The 13,794-nt window shown below is 39.2% G+C and overlaps 1 protein-coding gene across 4 annotated transcripts in view; it reads left to right on the forward strand.

Moving 5' to 3' along the window:
* Nucleotides 1-13,794, forward strand: part of CCDC141 (coiled-coil domain containing 141) — a 213,874-nt gene that overhangs the window by 48,783 nt on the left and 151,297 nt on the right. For all 4 annotated transcript variants that reach the window (XR_008711769.1, XM_055572073.1, XM_055572074.1 and 1 more), the window contains exons 3-4: nucleotides 4,435-4,626; nucleotides 8,268-8,376. Coding sequence is in view for 3 of the 4 variants with exons in the window: in XM_055572073.1 (XP_055428048.1) it covers nucleotides 4,435-4,626; nucleotides 8,268-8,376 (301 nt within the window). In the remaining variant the exon portion in view is untranslated. The remainder of the gene's footprint in view (nucleotides 1-4,434; nucleotides 4,627-8,267; nucleotides 8,377-13,794) is intronic.

The following is a 13,794-nucleotide window of genomic DNA, read 5'->3' on the forward strand; positions in this document are numbered from 1 at the left end:
TGATACTGGAATACATTCTTAAATGTGGTTATGTTATACATCATTTTAAATGCTCATTTCTCACTTTTTTTATTTGCTAGTGACTTATTACTTGCTGTTTATTTTAGACTATATAAATGATATTAGACAAAAGGCAAATTTGAGTGATTTTTTTATTCAAGTTCAAAATGGGTTGTAAAGCAGCAGAAATAACCCGCAACATCAACAACGCATTTGATGCAGGAACTGCTAACGAACATACAGTGCAGTGGTGATTTAAGAAGTTTTGCAAAGGAGACAATAGCCTTGAAGATGAGAAGTGCAGTGGCTGGTCATCAGAAAGTGACAGTGATGAATTAAGAGCAATCATTGAAGCTGATCCTCTTACAACTACACGAGAAGTTGCTGAAGAACTCAGTGTTGACCATTTTGTGCTAATTCATCATTTGAAGCAAATTGGAAAGTTGAAAAAGCTCAGTAAGTAGTTGCCTCATGAGCTGATCGAAAATCAAAAAATTTGTTGTTTTGAAGTGTTGTCTTTTCTTATTCTACACAACAATTAACCATTTTTTGATTGGATTGTGATGTGCATTGAAAAGTGGATTTTATATGACAACCTGCGATGTCCAGCTCTGGTTGGACTGAGAAGAAGCTCCAAAGCACTTCCTAAAACCAAGCTTACACCAAAAAAAGATCTGATGTTCAGTTTGGTGGTCTGCTGACAGTCTGATTCACTACAGCTTTCTGAATCCTGCAAAACCTGTTACATCTGAGAAATATGCCCAGCAAATCAATGAGATGCACTGAGAAATGCAATGCCTCTTGATCAACAGAATGGGCCCAATTCTTCTCCACAACAATGCCTGACTGTGCATCATACAACCAAAGCTTCAAAAGTTGAACGAATTGGGCTACAAAGTTGTGCTTCATCTGCCATATTCACCTGACCTCTTGTCAGCCAACTACCACTTCTTCAAGCATCTCAACAACTTTTTGCAGGGAAAATGTTTCCACAACCAACAAGAGGCAGAAAATGCTTTCCAAGAGTTCACCAATCCTGAAACATGGATTTTTATGCTACAGGAGTAAACAAATTTATTTCTCATCGGCAACAATGTGTTGATTATAATGGTTCCTATTTTGATTAGTAAAGATGTGTTTGAGGCTAGTTAAAATGATTTAAAATTCATGGTCTGAAACCACGATTACTTGTGTATCAACCTAATACTTATCTCCATTTCATTAGGGTTTTTTCATTAGGATAAAACCCTGGGTTTTATCTTGTTCTTTCATTTGGAACAAATTCCTCATTTTAGTTTGGTTTTCTGTGTTTGTTTCTATGGGTTAGACAAAGCAGTTACTTCTCCCAATCTTGAAGGTATGATCTTGAGTAGGAGCATCAGTTCAGTTCAGTCACTCAGTCATGTCCAACTCTTTGCAACCCCATGGACTGCAGCACGCCAGGCCTCCCTGTCCTTCACCAACTCCCGGACCTTGCTCAAACCCATGTCCATCAAGTCAGTGATGCCATCCAGTCATCTCATCCTCTGTCATCCCCTTCTCCTCCCACCTTCAATCTTTCCCAACATCAGGGTCTTTTCCAATGAGTCAGTTTTTCACATCAGGTGGCCAAAGTACTGGAGTTTCAGTTTCAGGATCAGTCCTTCCAATGAATATTCAGGACTGATTTCCTTTAGGATTAACTTGTTTGATCTCCTTGCAGTCCAAGGAACTCTCAAGAAGTCTTCTCCAACACCACAGTTTTCAAAAGCATCAGTTCTTTGGCACTCAGCTTTCTTTATGGTCCAACTCTCACATCCATACATAACTACTGGAAAAACCATAGCTTTGAATAGATGGACCTTTGTCGGCAAAGTAATGTCTCTGCTTTTTAATATGCTGTCTAGGTTGGGCATAACTTTCCTTCATCTCCTATGTATTAATAGAACGCATGTACTGGACAACTTGGGCAGGCTGGCTAGAGCAACAGGCATTTTCAAACTTTTGCCTCTGCACTGAGACTCAAGTGAGTAAGTTAGCGTACAAGCCTCTTAAGAGTCTCATCTCTACATAAGCCCTGCTGGTTTTCAAAGTCAGTTAAGGGAGCCTTGTCCTACAGTACTGGTACCAAAGGCTGAGGTGCCCAACACGGGGCTCGAACCTCTTGCTCCTTAGGACCTTCGAATTGGTGATATCCCTTCCCACTTGTGGATCCCTGCACTGGTGGTATGTATACTGATACATTACATCCCTGCCACTTCTCTCCATCTTGATGTACTTTTCAAAATTTTCCTTAATTTTGGAAGAGCCGTTTATACTAGTCTTCAGATGTTTCTCAGAATGAGTTGTTCTATATGTAGTTGTAGTGTTGGTTTGTATGTGGGAGGACATGAGCTCAGGATCGTCCCACTCTGCCATCTTGTCCCACCTGTCAGATGTTTTTATATTTCATTTGGATTTTCAATGACTCAACCTTTAAAAAAATCAATTCTTATATTTATCTCTCATTTGTTATTTTTTGATTTTATATTTAATAAGTTAATCCCCTTTTATTTTGTCTTAATTTAGGAGTCTTTTTCTATAATTTAGACTTGAATGTTTAATGCATTTTTTCTTTCTTTCAAAAACAAAGTTGTCTAATGCTATGAATTTCATCTAAGCATAAAATATCTGTGTATCTTAAGTTTTAAACACAGTAGCCTCATTGTTATTTTTTTCTTCTAAATAGCCCGTATTTATAGCTTTTTCTTTATTTGATCTAGGAATTTTTCTTTAAAGTGTTTTCTTAACATTTCTAAGAGATTTCTTTTATCATCTGGTCTTTTGTTGTTTATTTCTACTTGTATTGCATTTTGGTCTGACTGGGTCTAGGTGGCGCCAGTGGTAAAGAACCCACCTGCCAGTGCAGGAGAGTTAAAAAACGTGGATCCAATCCCTGGGTCACGAATACCCACTGGAGAAGGGCATGGCCACCCACTCTGGTATTCTTGCCTGGAGAATCCCAGAGACAGAGGAGCCTGACGGGCTACAGTTCATAGGGTGTCAAAGAGTTGGACATGACTGAGGTGACTTAGCATGCAGGCACATACCTACTTTAAATATTTTAATGTCATAAATACAAACATCATGAGTGCCTTATTTCCCCTGTGAATTGTGTAATTTATCAATGTAAAGTATTGTTTTTTAATCACAGTGATTTTTTGTTTTGATTTCTAATTTGTCTGAGATTAGCATTGCTAATTCTCCTTTATTTTTGTCTCTGCTAATATATCTCATCTCTTTATTTTAAGATTTTATATCTTTTTAGTTGAGGGATGACTCCAGCAAATATAAATTAGTTGAATTGTTTCCCCTTAATCTGATACTGTTTGCCTTTTAATTGAAAAAATTAACTCATTCATGTTTTGAGTGTTAACTGATATTTAATTATATTCCTATCATTTTGTTTTGTGTGTCCTAATAAATGTATTCTTATTTACTTCGTTTTCTTTGTTGTATTATGCATCATCACATGTTTAGTTTCCTTTTCTGTTGACATTTTAGGATTTATTCATGTTATTGTTAATGTATTTTAAAATTGTGCCTTGATTTTGGTGCCAATATCAAGAATAGAGTAGGATCTGTGGGATCCTCCTCCTGTCCCCAAATGAGACAATTATGAAAGCACATGTTGCCCTTCATCTTCCACATTTTGTTCAAGCAATATGCAGTGTTGGTTACAGATATTCTAATTTTTACATTATGACTATTCACTTTCAAGAACTTACTCTTAACATTTACATTAAGCTTCACAAGCTTGTTAACAGTAACAACTATTTAGAATAAAAAGTTTTACTGGGTTCATTTCTCACAATTTTTTTTCATGATTACTCCTTTCTAGAAGTGTTTCAATTAGTTCTCTTTTTGTGAAATGTAAAGTTGGCATAGTATTCTGTACCCCTGTGTATGTAATCATGCATTTTTTTTTATAAATCTCTATGGTGTTTCAACAACATTCAAATGTGGATGCCTTTAGCCTGGCCATGCTCCCCATTTTACCACAGTCTCAACTGCTCTCTCCTGTATGCTCTACTACCTGCCTGCACAACAGTTTGTGTTTATAAATACTCTTCTGCTGCTGCTAAGTCGCTTCAGTCGTGTCCGACTCTGTGCGACCCCATAGATGGCAGCCCACCAGGCTCCCCCGTCCCTGGGATTCTCCAGGCAAGAACACTGGAGTGGGTTGCCATTTCCTTCTCCAATGCATGAAAGTGAAAAGTGAAAGTGAAGTCGCTCAGTGGTGTCCGACTCTTCGCGACCCCGTGGACTGCAGCCCACCAGGCCCCTCCATCCATGGGATTTTCCAGGCCTTCCTAAACTACATATAATTTCAAAAATCTATGTGTTTAAAATATGATCCCAAGTTCTTACACGGAGTGACACTCTGCCTTTTTTTTTTTTTATTCCTGGACTTAGGCTTTGGAAGATCGAGTATGGGAACTCCTGCAAGAAGCAGACAAGACTGCTGAAGAGAACAAAGATCAGAGTCAGGTCTATGATGCCATGGCCAAAACGCTGGGCGAAGCGTGGGCATCCCTGGTCTCCATGCTTGAGAGAAGGAGGGAACTTCTCAGACTGACCTCTGAATTTTTTGAAAATGCCTTGGAGGTTTGTTAAAAAAAGTTTCCCGTCTCCACTTCAGAGTAAATGGATGACACTCCTGAAAATCCTTTCTTTCTGAATAGACATTGCGATCAGATTTTTTTTTTAAACAGCAGAATAACCAAGTTATATACATTTAAATTTTGATGGTCAAAATAAAATTTTTAATATTTTGAATGTATACCTTCAAACAAAAGATAAGTGCAATTAATTAAAATGGACAAATGTTAAGTAAAAATGGGAATTTTTACCCATAAGCCATTTTGATATATTTATCTCTTTAGATAATAATAATATAATTACTAAATCAAGCAATTACCTCTGATTACAGGATTACTAGGAAATGCTGGTCTAACATGTTCTTGTTAACTAACAGTTGGAGGATGCAGTTTCTTCTGCTTTTTAAGATAAGGCAACTGTAGAATAGTCCATAGAATGTTTGACTTGTCGCCATAGCATATGATAGAGTACTCTCTAAGGCATGTAGTTGAATTTCCATAGTTTGAGCTCGTTAAAATATATGGAAGGAAAAAGTCCTGGACCTAAGAAGGTCATGATTTTTCTTGAATTCTGGAGTTTTTTTGAAGAACCCAATTTCAAAATGTGAGACTCAAAGAGCAGTTTCAAAGCAGGTGTTATATTTAGTGTAAGGTAGTTATTGGAAATGTCACTTTTAACTTCTCTGTCAAGTGGCAGGACATTCGTTTTGATGTGAGAGCACTGCTTCATTATGATAAAGCACTAGCTTTGAAAAATATGATATTTCCAAACTGAAAATTCAGGACTTAAATCCAAAATAATGAAAGAAAGAAGATTAGTATTAGAACATTAAAATTGAAGTAGACAGTCTCATGTATCATGAACTCGTTTAAAAGTTAAAAGGAGGAGCAGAAACCTTACTGTAACTTTCAAGGTTTGTTTTTCACAGTTTGAACAATGAAGTCCAACTCACAGATTATTTTGTGGAAAAGTCCCACCGATAATTTTCTTTCCTGAAAGGAAATAAACCAGGTGAAATACGCCTACAAGGGTCAAATTATAGACACATCTGATTCATTTTGTCTTAGTAGGTGAGGTATACGTATTAAGTGCCCTTGAAATTCAGGTTGCCTGAGCACAGGAAGTTATCTTTTTTCAAACATGAAGTCCAATATTTGTTTCTCACCGTGTAGGCGCATTAATACTAGCTGATTTTCTATATGATGAGAAATGACTTCCAGATAGTACCTGAAATAAAAGGAATTATGCTTTGTAAATCAACCCATGATTCAGCCCAGTACTCTGATTCCTGGTGAAAAGATGAAGTTTCTTATGTTATCCTTCTTCCAATTTTGTGAACCACTTCATACTTAGCTGATGGAAAACTCCCACATGATTTTCCCTGCCCCTTGTGTAAGCAAAACTAAGAATAGGGTCTTTGAAAAGTGTCCCCCTGTTGCCACTTCCATCCTATACTGACTGTAAAAAGAAGAAAAGTAGGGAAAAGAAAATATCCCTGAGACAAAGGTTAATATTAGAACATCGGGGAAGCTTTTTCTGAGAAAGGCATTATTTGTTTATTGGGTTGTCTTTTTAAAAAAGATGCCAAACAATAAGTTGAAATACAGATATAAGTTACACAGTGACTCCAAAATTTCTTGTAATGATTTACAGGGAAAACCAAATCACCTCCCAGGGTTTTGTTTTTCCTTTGAAATTTCTCTTCAAAGAATATCCTTATAATCAACTGTTAGAATGATTTAGAGATATAAACGATGTATAGATAGGATCCCTTTAGTGAACTATGTGCATGCAGAATTTCTTTAGAAATACAAAATAACCTGTTATTGCATGGTTGATGGTTAGTACAAGATGACTTCAGATTCACAAGCTTAACCATCATATAGGTTATTCTCTCCTGAAACACTGTTCTTCAGTTTGGGAGCACTGTCCCCAATTGACACTGGCTGATGTCTATCTGCTGGTTCTAACAGGATGGTGGAAGCCTTCTCTGTATTTCAGAAGGGGGCGTGCTTAGCAATTGCTCTCTCATCTTTCCATGCCATTTATAACTGGATTTTATATTGCTGTAATAATCAAACACAGTAGATCTTTAAATTGTCACATAAAAATATTAGATATCACTAAATCCAAAGACGAGAGTTTGGATAAAACTTGAAAAAGATGACAGGCACTGTGATAGGCTTTTGTATCTTTCTCACTGATACTTTTCTTTTATGAGTTTATTCTATACATCATCCAAAGGCAAATGTGTTGATTTGAATGCTCTCATAAATGGTAATAGTTTCCTTTGAACTTTCATGCTGAGATAAAAGAGTTATTTGTCTACTACTGTGGATATATTGTGGGCTTCCCAGGTGATGCAGTGGTACAAGAATCCACCTGCCAATGCAGGAGACACAAGAGACGTGGGTTCCTTTCCTGGGTCAGGAAGATCCTCTGGAGGAGGAAATGTCAATCCACTCCAGTATTCTTGCCTGGGAAATCCCATAGACAGAGGAGCCTCATGGGCTATAGTCCATGGGGTCCCAAAGAGTCAGACATGTCACAGCTACTGAGCGTGAACACACACACAAACGCACATACACGCATACACTGTACTAGCATTACTGAGTATGTTTTGCTCTTTTCTAAAATTTGCTTCTCAGATTACTCCCCTGAGAATCTTGACATCACTTTGAGCGTCTCCCTTTCATACTTCCTCAATGGAAAAATACAAAAAGAGAGGCTGGTCACGTTCCTTACCATTTACGGTGTCAAATAGCCGTTTCCTTTTTTTTTTTTCTTGAAGTAGAGGAGACATTTTCCATTTTCCGTTTTTCTTTTTTACTGCATCTAATTTCATTTTTATTTGTATAAAAGTACATAAAATCATTGATAAAAATGCAAACAAAATTACAAATTATAGATCTAAAAGCTTACCATTCCTCATCTGTCTCTAATCCTATTCCTTCTCATAAATATAACCCTTTGGTATGTATCTATTTGGACCACATATATTTCAATACAAATATATGTATTTTGCTTTGTATAAGAAATAGGATTAGACATCACTTCTCAGTCCTAAAATCAAGTGTAGAGATGGGATTAAACTATGTTCTGAGACTTACATTTTTAAATTCTACATCTAATTATTAAGGAAAAAATCAACTATGTATTTCAACCTCTTTAAGTGGATTTTTAAGTTAAATTTACTAATAACTATGTAGGTTACTGGCTACACAAACTTTTGTAGGTTTCTGTTAACAAACATTCTAGTTGTTCTTTGAGAAACCGCTTTAGAATGTTGACAGCAGCCGTATTTGTTACATGGGACACAATAATTTTACTTGAAAATTTCAATAGACATTAGAACAGTAACCAAATGGGTTTATTTCAGCATACATATGTATTTCCAGGTATTAAAGAAATGCAATTCAGACAGAGGAAAATTCTTATCTCGGCACTTTGCAAATTGACTACAGGGGCACAGAGACCTCATACAAACATGTGAGGCCGGGGCACGCTCACACAGACATACACATCATCCCAGCAACACACACACAATCGGCTAGGCCAATAATCCATGGAAGACATTTACACATAACTAAATGTGGCACTTCGGTTTTTATCTTTTCAAATGTGTTTCCCTTGTATTTCTGTTGTAGTTTGCCATTAAAATAGACCAAGCAGAAGATTTCCTCCAGAACACTCAGGAGTTTGAGAGTGCCGAGTCCTTGAAATCACTCCTTCAACTTCATGAACTTCATACCAAAGGCAAGAACTACCTGTCTTCCTCACATAAGCTTTTTTTTCCCTTAATATTTACTTATTTATTTTGGGTGCGCCGAGTCTGAATTGCGGCCTGTGGGATCTTTGATCTTTGTTGCAGCATGCAGGATCTTTAGTTGGGGCATGTGAACTCAGCTGTGACATGTGGGGTAGAGTTCCCTTGCCAGGAATGGAACCTGGGCCCCCTGCGTTGGGAGCCCTGAGTCTTGGCCACTGGACCACCAGGGAAGTCCTCTCACATAAGCTTTTCAAAGTTCTCAAGATGTGAATATGAGAATGCTCAGGCATGAGAGCATATTTTAAATTTACCTGCTTATGAATACCTCAACTTGTTCCAAGCAAGGGTATAAAGCTTTATTTTTGTCATCTTCTACAAGAAAGAACTGGTTGTAAATGATGCTAAGGGACGGTAGAAGACGAGCCTCTGGGAAGTTCAGTTATTCAGCCTGCTGGATCTTAGTTCCTGAGGAGGAGCCAATGCCACCCTGCTCATCTTTGCATCCTCAGCATCTAGTGAGGTGCCGGCCCTGGTGGATCATCATGAAATATTTCTTGGTTAAATAAATGGTTGAATTCAGTGATTGTTCCTTCTAAGGGTCAGTAAATGAAGATCGCCTTTTTAATAACAACTCCAGATAAGGAAAATTTCTTTCACTATTGCGGTTAAAAGAAATAGTGATTTTTTTTTCAGATGAAAATCTAATAAAACACTATATTAAATTATTTTCAACTCCCCCTGAAACAACTATAAAAACAGCCTAGTTGTTAACCAACAGTTTGTGTGTTAGACCTTTTCCACCAGAATTTGGGCTGGGCTAGAACTGAAGTAAGGAAGGAATTAGTGGAAGAATAGCTGTTTACTGTAATCTTTTTCTGTGAAAGCAGATTAGATAACAGGTAGGAACAATCACTTTTCTTCCTAATGGATTCTTCTCATTATTACTGCCAAATAGATCTGAGTACAAGTAGATGGCTTCCTGAACTCATTTGTCTCATTCTAACCCCATGGAAGGCCTCCCCAGACAGCCATTTTGCTTTTTTGCATTTCTTTTCCATAGGGATGATCTTGATCCCTATCTCCTGTACAATGTCATGAATCTCTGTGCATAGTTCATCAGGCATTCTATCTATCAGATCTAGTCCCTTAAAACTATTTCTCACTTCCACTGTATAATCATAAGGGATTTGATTTAGGTCATACCTGAATGGTCTAGTGGTTTTCCCTACTTTCTTCAATTTAAATCTGCATTTGGCAATAAGGAGTTCATGATCTGAGCCACAGTCAGCTCCTGGTCTTGTTTTTGCGGGCTGTATAGACCGTCTCCATCTTTGGCTGCAAAGAATATAATCAATCTGATTTCGATGTTGACCATCTGGTGATGTCCATGTGTAGAGTCTTCTCTTGTGTTGTTGGAAAAGAGTGTTTGCTATGACCAGTGCATTCTCTTGGCAAAACTCTATTAGTCTTTGCCCTGCTTCATTCCATATTCCAAGGCCAAACTTGCCTGTTACCCCAGGTGTTTCTTGACTTCCTACTTTTGCATTCCAGTCCCCTATAATGAAAAGGACATCTTTTTTGGGACATCTTTGTTAGTTCTAAAAGTTCTTGTAGGTCTTCATAGAACTGTTCAACTTCAGCTTCTTCAGTGTTACTGGTTGGGGTATAGACTTGGATTACTGTGATATTGAATGGTTTGCCTTGGAAACGAACAGAGATCATTCTGTTGTTTTTGAGGTTGCATCCAAGTACTGCATTTCAGACTCTTTTGTTGACCATGATGGCTACTCCATTTCTTCTAAGGGATTCCTGCCCACAGTAGTAGATATAATGGTCATCTGAGTTAAATTCACCCATTCCAGTCCATTTTAGTCCACTGATTCCTAGAATGTCAATGTTCACTCTTGCCATCTCCTGTTTGACCATTTCCAATTTGCTTTGATTCATGGACCTGACATTCCAGGTTCCTATGCAATATTGCTCTTTACAGCATCGGACCTTGCTTCTATCACCAGTCACATCCACAGCTGGGCATTGTTTTTGCTTTGGCTCCATCCCTTCATTCTTTCTGGAGTTATTTCTCCACTGATCTCCAGTAGCATATTGGGCACCTACCGACCTGGGGAGTTCCTCTTTCAGTATCCTCTCATTTTGCCTTTTCATACTGTTCATGGGGTTCTCAAGGGAAGAATACTGAAGTGGTTTGCCATTCCCTTCTCCAGTGGACCACATTCTGTTAGACCTCTCCACCATGACCCACCTGTCTTGGGTGGCCCCACACAGCATGGCTTAGTTTCACTGAGTTAGACAAGGCTGTGGTCCATGTGATTAGTTGACTAGTTTTCTGTGATTATGGTTTCAGTGTGTCTGCCTTCTGTTGCCCTCTCACAACACCTACCGTCTTACTTCGGTTTCTCTTACCTTGGACGTGGGGTATCTCTTCACGGCTGCTCCAGCAAAGCGCAGCTGCTACTCCTTAACTTGGACAAGGGGTATCTCCTCACCACTGCCCAATCTGACCTTGAACGTGGAGTAGCTCCTCTTGGCCCTCCTGCCCCCACACAGCCACTGCTCCTTGGACGTGGGGTTCCAAAGAATAGCAAGAAGGCATAAGAAAGCCTTCCTCAGCAATCAATGCAAAGAAATAGAGGAAAACAACATAATATGAAAGACTAGAGATATTTTCAAGAAAATTAGAGATACCAAGGGAACATTTCGTGCAAAGATGGGCTCCATAAAGAACAGAAGTGATATGGACCTAACAGAAACAGAAGATATTAAGAAGAGGTGGCAAGAATACACAGAAGAACAGTACAAAATAGATCTTCACAACCAAGATAATTACAATGGTGTGATCACTCACCTAGAGCCAGACATCTTGGAATGTGAAGTCAAGTGGGCCTTAGAAAGCATCACTACGAACAAAGCTAGTGGAGGTGATAGAATTCCAGTTGAGCTATTTCAAATCCTGAAAGATGATGCTGTGAAAGTGCTGCACTCATCAGCCAGCAAATTTGGAAAACTCAGTAGTGACCACAGGACTGGAAAAGGTCAGTTTTCATTCCAATCCCAAAGAAAGGCAATGCCAAAGAATGCTCAAACTACCACACAACTGCACTCATCTCACACGCTAGTAAAGTAATGCTCAAAATTCTCCAAGCCAGGCTTCAGCAATACATGAACTGTGAACTTCCAGATGTTCAAGCTGGTTTTAGAAAAGGCAGAGGAACCAGGGATCAATTGCCAACATCCGCTGGATCATAGAAAAAGCAAGAGAGTTCCAGAAAAACATCTATTTCTGCTTTATTGGCTATGTCAAAGCCTTCGACTGTGTGGATCACAATAAACTGGAAAATTCTGAAAGAGATGGGAATACCAGACCACCTGACCTGCCTCTTGAGAAACCTATATGCAAGTCAGGAAGCAAGAGTTAAAACTGGACACGGAACAACAGACTGGTTCCAAATAGGAAAAGCAGTACGTCAAGGCTGTATATTGTCACTCTGCTTATTTAACGTATATGCAAAGTACATCATGAGAAATGCTGGGCTGGAAGAAGCACAAGCTGGAATCAAGATTGCCGGGAGAAATATCAATAACCTCAGATATGCAGATGACACCACCCTTATGGCAGAAAGTGAAGAGGAACTAAAAAGCCTCTTGATGAAAGTGAAAGTGGAGAGTGAAAAAGTTGTCTTAAAGCTCAACATTCAGAAAATGAAGATCATGGCATCCGGTCCCATCATTTCATGTGAAATAGATGGGGAAACAGTGGAAACAGTCATCACTGCAGATGGTGACTGCAGCCATGAAATTAAAAGATGCTTACTCCTTGGAAGGAAAGTCATGACCAACCTAAATAGCATATTGAAAAGCAGAGACATTACTTTGCCAACAAAGGTCCGTCTAGTCAAGGCTATGGTTTTTCCAGTGGTCATGTATGGATGTGAGAGTTGGACTGTGAAGAAAGCTGAGCACCGAAGAATTGATGCTTTTGAACTGTGGTGTTGGAGAAGACTCTTGAGAGTCCCTTGGACTGCAAGGAGATCCTACCAATCCATTCCGAAGGAGATCAGTCCTAGGTGTTCTTTGGAAGGAATGATGCTAAAGCTGAAACTCCAGTACTTGGGCCACCTCATGCAAAGAGTTGACTCATTGGAAAAGACTCTGATGCTGGGAGGGATTGGGGGCAGGAGGAGAAGGGGATGACAGAGGATGAGATGGTTGGATGGCATCACCGACTCAATGGAGCTGAGTTTGAGTGAACTCTGGGTGTTGGTGATGGACAGGGAGGCCTGGCGTGCTACAATTCATGGGGTTGCAAAGAATCAGACACAACTGAGCAACTGAAGTGAACTGAACCCCATGGATAGAGGTGGCAGGCTGCAGTCCATGGGCTGCAAAAGAGTCGGACACAACTTAGCAACTAAACAGCAACAACAACTCCCCTTTTAGCTTCATAAACCTGATCATGCTGGATAGTGACAGAAGGTGTTTTTAAAACCACAAACAAATTTTGTATTTTTAACACCCTCCAAAGGAGCCTAGATGATGGATCATTATTTTTCTAAAACTCAAAGATTAAAAGACTCAGTCTTTCCTGTGTAAATGTTTTGAGATCCAACCACATATATGCATATAGTTGTAACAGGTTATTGTTCTATAGGACCTGTCACTAACAGGGGTTATAAATAGCATCAAAAGTATCAGTGTTAGACAGTGGCATGCCCATTTTTATACAGCAGCAGCAGTCTAGCTGAGCCTACATTGGGTAAACAGGGTCACCCAAAATTACTCTTAGGCTGGAAAGTGAATCGAATATTGGCCACTGAGATGGGTTCTGTGGCCTCAATTCAATCTTTATCCTACGAACATGATCATAATGCAGCAATTGTACCTCTGGAAACCTGACACTGACGGATGCTTTTGGTGAAGTGGTTTGGTACTAAGGCCATCATTTGACAGCATTTTCCAGAGGGACTGGAAGGGGAGGGGTTGTGGTGGAAGTAAGGGACTTTACCATAAACATTTGGGAAGAAACCAGAAGAGGGAGTGCCCTAATGCCATTGTTAGTGTTGGCTCCTTCAGTTACTGGGCTCTGTGGCTCAGTAAGCCATTTGTCACGGGGCACAAGCTGCTGTGTTTGGGGACTTAGGCTGCAAGGCCCTGACATCCAGCTGATGGTGGGACGGATGCCCTGCCTTCCAAGGGAGTCCACCAGACATCCTCTTACTCTAGAAAAATGGGTAACAGTGGTAGCAAAGATAAGAATCATAGTTTACTTTTGTGATGACAAAATATTCTTCCATTCTGGGGGCATGTTTATCATGACATTTTTGTGTTCCTTCTCTGTAACACTTTAAGCACCAAGATTGCAGGAGGCTCTCGTCAGGATATCTGGCTCC

Source organism: Bubalus kerabau, chromosome 3 (assembly GCF_029407905.1).
Source record: "Bubalus kerabau isolate K-KA32 ecotype Philippines breed swamp buffalo chromosome 3, PCC_UOA_SB_1v2, whole genome shotgun sequence".
Taxonomy (NCBI): domain Eukaryota; kingdom Metazoa; phylum Chordata; class Mammalia; order Artiodactyla; family Bovidae; genus Bubalus; species Bubalus kerabau.